The sequence below is a fragment of the Antrostomus carolinensis genome, unplaced genomic scaffold (assembly GCF_000700745.2).
Source record: "Antrostomus carolinensis isolate BGI_N321 unplaced genomic scaffold, ASM70074v2 scaffold36461, whole genome shotgun sequence".
Taxonomy (NCBI): Eukaryota; Metazoa; Chordata; class Aves; order Caprimulgiformes; family Caprimulgidae; genus Antrostomus; species Antrostomus carolinensis.
The window spans coordinates 385-6,389 of NW_010296926.1; the positions used below are offsets into that span (position 1 = coordinate 385).

The 6,005-nt window shown below is 39.3% G+C and overlaps 1 protein-coding gene across 1 annotated transcript; it reads right to left on the reverse strand.

Moving 5' to 3' along the window:
• Nucleotides 1-3,810: 3,810 nt before the first annotated feature.
• Nucleotides 3,811-5,372, reverse strand: BRI3BP (BRI3 binding protein). Its single transcript, XM_010178441.1, has 2 exons — nt 5,273-5,372; nt 3,811-4,627 (listed from the first exon to the last, which is right to left on the reverse strand). Exons 1-2 carry the CDS (start codon nt 5,325-5,327, stop codon nt 4,209-4,211), a joined length of 474 nt encoding a protein of 157 aa, XP_010176743.1. The 5' UTR covers nt 5,328-5,372; the 3' UTR covers nt 3,811-4,208.
• Nucleotides 5,373-6,005: the final 633 nt, after the last annotated feature.

Below are 6,005 nucleotides of genomic sequence, written 5' to 3' on the forward strand. Positions count from 1 at the left end.
TGTCACAAGTCCCTCCCCAGCTTTCTTGTAGGTCCCCTTCAGGTATTGGAAAGCAGCTCTAAGGTCTCCCCAGAGAGAGACAGCAAAGTTTCATTAAACGTTTATTTTCAGTGCAAAGTTTCAGTAAACGTTTATTTTCAGCTTTGCCACGATATCATAGTTGATTTGTGAAATTGCTCTACAAATATTTAACTACCTAGTACATCGATTCAGTGGTCAGATAAGTAATAAATAAAGGCATGTGTAACTCGGTAAAAAATAAGTGATATATTTGTAACTACTTAACACTATTATCAGTAGAATCTAGTATTTCCCTATGGATCATATGTCAAAAGTATACAGACATCATCTCTTCAGACCAAATTACTTTTTTTACATAAACACAATTGTACAAACTTAAACACTATCATCTCAAAATCTGATGTACAAAACAGGATGCGAAATCACTAAACATCAGCGCCGATAACGAGTGCCACCATACCAAATATTTCTGATTAAAAGGAAAAGATCAATTTCTCAATGTGCCGTCACCACAGTTTGATGGAATTACCCAGAAGTTTAAAATACATGCGGATACAATAAAACCTTTTATTTTCCAACCCAGACAAAGAGAACTTATGGTCATTTACGTCATTAGCTGCCAAATACAGATCAGTACGTGAGGCAAATCACACTTAAAAAACTTCTACGCCATTGAAGAGCTAAGGTTGATACTGGTCTATTTTCCACACTAACGATGCAACAAGTCTTGAAAAGCAAATCACAATTTGAAGGACGCGCTATTGAGCACAGCACTGAATTACACCAGGTTTTACACATTGCACCCTGACACCCAATATCACTTTTAAAAACGTTACGTTTCCGACTACGACAGCTCAGTTATCTAGAGGTGAGGTGTGTACTGCCAAAGAAACCGCTACCGACGTTAGTTTTGCAAAAATGTGAATGTGTTGAAAATACTACGGTAGTTGCAAATATTAGGTCTTAAAGTACAAAGTTTAAAACACTTAAGACCCTACTGGAATTTCTGATACTGGACAGTCTGAAGCCCATCTTGAACGGTTACGTCAGCCAGCGACGCTCTCTCACGCAGCCGCTGCTAACGGGAAGGTCCATCGACAGGAACCGTTTGGGATGAGCAGCCGTCGGAGAGGACAGACGAGGAGTGTTCCCCAGCCTGGCTGGCCCCGGGAAACCTGTGCTGCTCCGTGAGAGCTTGTGCCCGGCCCGGTGCCGAGGAAGAGCGCCTAGATGCTGCCACCCACCTTCCTTAAGCTGCCCAGTAGTCAGAGCGGAAGGCTGGGCGCTGTGAGGTCGGGAGCTTAATCCCATTTCTGCCACCAATCTGGGCAAGTCTGTCAAATTCCACCTCTCAGTTGATCTGTGGGTGACAAGGTGATACCTGCGCATCTCCGCCAACCTGCGTGAGATGCTCCTATCAAGAGCAATGCGAAAGCAGTGCAACCACTGTCACTGGAACGAGTTCTAAAAAACAGCAAAAACCTCGATGGATAAACGAGATGGCCTGCTATGGAAAAATATTCGTAAAAGGTATTTACAAAAGTTGAAAGAGATTAAATACAATACCACATTCATGTCCCAACAGCGCTTTCACTACAGTGCATGTTTAAAAATACAGAGCATTTTTAAAGTATATATATATATATATATATATCTCTACCTTGAAGATTAGATTGTGCCTTAAAAAAACCCATTACTTCTGAATCTGACTAACATGAAAACTGAGCGCTGGGAAAAATACTGATTAAAAATATCCAATTTTATATATACCACTTTTCACATAACATTTTGCTATACATGGGATGCAAGTAAATATAAAAATACTTTTTTTTTTTCAAGCAGCAGGGTGATCATAATTAAGAGTATTAATATAGGAGGGCTGATTTTACAAAACTAAGATCAATGGTTAGAGCGAGACAGGGAGAAACTGTCCTATAATCCAAATTCACTTTTATATAGTATTTTAAAAGAAATCTGTATCATAGACAACTCTTAATATATAAATGATTCAGTATTTTTCACTTCAGCATTAAATACGGATTGCATCCAATACAATCTGTGCAAAACCGACTCATGTGCACAGTCCTGCTAAGCCGCTCACACGAGCGAGGTTTGCAGGCTTTGGTCCTCAGGCCTCACATTTAGCAAAATGCATACAGACCTGACAAGCTTTGCTAATTAATTCCTAATTTCCAGAATGGTGTCTTAGCCCAGTCCTCTGTGCACAGCAGTAGGGAAGACGGAGTTTACAGGGAAGACTCTGTAATACTATGGAAAATGAGCTGTGAAAAGGAATATACCGTCATTTACATTTTCAGCTTTACAAAGCGGACTATTTGTTGCCATAGTACTTCATCTGTTCAAGGAAACGATTTTAAGTTATGAAAAGCACTTACATTGCAACTCTAAATGTGTATTTCTTAAAAATGGGGGGCAGGGGGATTTACAGGTGATATAAAAACTTAAAATGCATTACAACAGTGCTGACTGCATATGAACTTCAACCGTGTTGAACTTAAGTGATCACAGTTTGGAGGAAAGGCCATTCACATGGATTTTAAAATAATCCCTCATGTAAATGTCACATACAGACCAGAAGAGGTTAGGCAAGTAGCACACATTTTTAAGAAGAGTATTAAACTTCAGCATAAAGAGAAAAATGAATTCACCCCACAGTTACATTCAGTTTAGTGTCACATCCAACAAACTCTCAGATCACCTACTGGTGTTTGTTCCCCTTGGTTTTTAGCCAGTCCCTGTCACAGACCAATTTCTGTTACGTTTTTTTGTCTTTACTTGTTCATTTGGCCTATGTAGTTCTTCAGCTGTGGTCCATTCTACCTCTCATGGCACCGATACTGTGCTCATCGTTATGGTTTAGGTGCTTCCCCTCCCTCTCCCCATTTATAAGCTATAGGTTACCCAGTTAAACCACTTACTGGACTTTCTTCCCTGAGGTTACCTTTGTTTCGATGCATTTCAGCAAACCTTACAAAGCCAGTGGTAGTCTACCAAGCTAGTTAATTCTAAGGTTACAAATACACAGAATCCTTCAAAATAAAATTGCTTCAGAGCTCCTACATCACTTTGAAACACGATTGTTTCATGCACCCTTCTTAGAGGTGACTCACTTTCCCCAAAACCCAATATAGGGAGGACACAGACTTCAAGCAAAAAGCTCCTAGAAAACTATTACAATTTTAGAAAAAAATCCAGATCTTCCTGAAGATAATTTATTGCCGCTTATTGGTCCTGAGAAAGCTTGAAGCAACAATACATTTGCAGGTGTTCTAACTGCTGCCTTTGTTGAGAAAGTACGTGGGTCCTGAGATTAAAAAAATCCTGTTTTATTCTATGTGCTTATTCTCGGAAGATGCTTCACTGTGAAGATCAAATATGAATTCAAATTTGCCACGCTACATCCCTTCCCTTTGTGTCAATTTATTAAAACAGATTTCCTTTCAGACACCAAATTAAAATTCTCAAGATGAAATGCAATGAAATAACGCCACACGTGCACTTCTTAATTCCTCACATTGGACTGGCATTTCAGGACTTCAAATTTCTGAAATCTTCCTTCTCCCTTACTCCCCACCTCCTATTAAAAGCTATGGTGTGAATTTTTTGGCCTGGATACCAGAAAATTCCTCATCTGATAACTCTATGAAAGGCAACTTCAAGGCAATGAAATTAGCCAACAACAAAACAAAAACATTCACAACTTTGAAAAAACCAAAATGTGGACCCACAGCAGTTACTTCCTTCTCAGTGGAAGCATTTGGTAGCTTATTTTTTTTTTTCTTTTTAACTATTTAAGTGTCAAATTTGCATATGTTCAGCTCAATTTCAATAGTTGAAAGACTACTCAATTTGCTTCTATAAAAACTTTAAAAAAGATGGTTTTAAATGCTTGTAAAAGTAAGTGTTTATCTACTGAAAAAATTCTAGTACTGGATAAAACTCTCTGAATAGACAGCTGAATTTTTTAAATGTTTGTTGTTTGTTTTTTTTTCCTACAAGTGGAATGGCTGAGCGTATAATCTAGATAAATTAGTCTTACACATGATGAAAAGTTATAACTTTGCACACTTTTTACCATGTGATGTTTTGTTGCTTTGTTAACTTGGAATGAGACAGTGCTTAGGAATTTTCTAGAGCTGGTGTGCAGTGGTCTATAGGGGGTCGGTTCATTGGTCGCTGCCTCTGTCCAGGTTTTCAATCACCCTAGAAAGACGTATGTTCAGAAGTCTGATCTGACTATCGAGGTGATCCATCTTCTCCTCCAGGCTGCTGTTGCTGTTTCTTCTCCAGTAAAATCCAACTGGCCCTGTCATGAAGTAAACAGCTACAACAAAGCAGAGAGGCAGGACGGCGTGTTCGGGGTCACCTTCATACTTCTGCAGGATGTAGATGCAGGAGAGAGTGAAAAGGGCAACCCTCGCAATCCAGAAAAAGCGACCAAACAGCATGTGCAGGAGATAGAAGAAGAATCCAAGGAAGAGAGATAAAAACCAATAGGCAAGTAAAATGGCACCGATCAGCAGAAGAGCACGGGTTGGGTTGTTGGCAATTGCTGCTGGGCTGAAATAATGAGTCAAGTTGGAGGCTGAAAAACAAAGGAAAAGGTACAGAATATTAACGAGTGCATGCCAAAGTGGGGAGGGTAAAAATGCAAACGCAGCTTCAAAGGGTCATGCAGTGAGGTCACAACTGGTTTTTTTTCTAAAATAAGGGGTAGAACCAGTTCATCCATGTCTGGATGGACCTTTTTCAAATCACTGGCTCAGTTCTAATGATGCAATTGAATTAATTCCTTTCCAATAGAAGTGCTAAAGGTTCTTTAAGTAGGGCCTAAGGTCAAAGTTCATACTGAGGCTAAAGATCCTGCTTTGTAAAAATAATATTCTAAGGGCTCTCAATTGCACCTTTCCTTCTCCCAGTGCTCCTGTATCTCCCTGCACCATTCCTGGCCGTGTGCATTCATCTAATGATGATACCAAGAAACCAACCATGACTTCTAAAGCCTCTTACAGGCACCCTGTAGATACATATACAGAACTGGAATAGCTGGTTTTAGTCCTCTCGTTTGAAGGTACTAATAGCAAAATCCAAACCAAGTGAAGCAGACAGAGATACCACCAATGGATGTTTAATGCAGCATGATAAAATGTAGTATTTTCCCAATCGGCCTATGCTTGTAATCACTGATACAGGCTGATACAGTTCAAGAGTTAACAGGCATCACACTTACCATCAATTCCAAGAACATCTAACAAATCAGTCCATATTCTCCAGAATGTGTCCATTAATATATCCACCCCATTCACAAACCTCTCTGTCAACCTTGAGAAAAACTGAGAAATAAAATTGAAAATTAAAAAAAAAATAAAATAAAAATTCCTCAATTCCTCAAATGCACTTTGAGACTTACTGGTCATGAGTAGAATGATAATTCACCAAACAAGAACTGCAGGCTATTTTGAAGTCCTCAGGAGAAAAAAGGTAACTCTAAATGGCTTGTAACTCTGTGAATCATAAATTTACTTTTGACAACTGCCCTTGTTCTAGGTATTTTGGCATGTACATTTTTATGTTGACAGGATTTAAAAATGCACTTTATTGGCTTTACCATTGCTCTGAAGTTTAAAGAAAGCACTATTACTAGTAATAGACTAGTAATAGACTAGTAATAGACTAGTAATAGTAAAGCAAACCACAGAATTATAGTTTTATCGAGCAACTGAGAGATGTCCCCAAATATCTTAAATGTATTTACAGGCGAATTTAACAGTATTTGTTATTTCTCCCTCCTGGCCGAGGAGAGAAGGAGCAGAGGCATGTCTAGGTGGCTCTGCCCGCATGCTTTATTTCCTGCAAGTTCCTATGTGGCCCCGCAAACACAGGATGCTCTGCTGATGCAGACAGACTATATTCCAGTTGGAGGGTTCCTCAAAGACAAAAGTCTGCCCTGGTAGCGTCCCCCA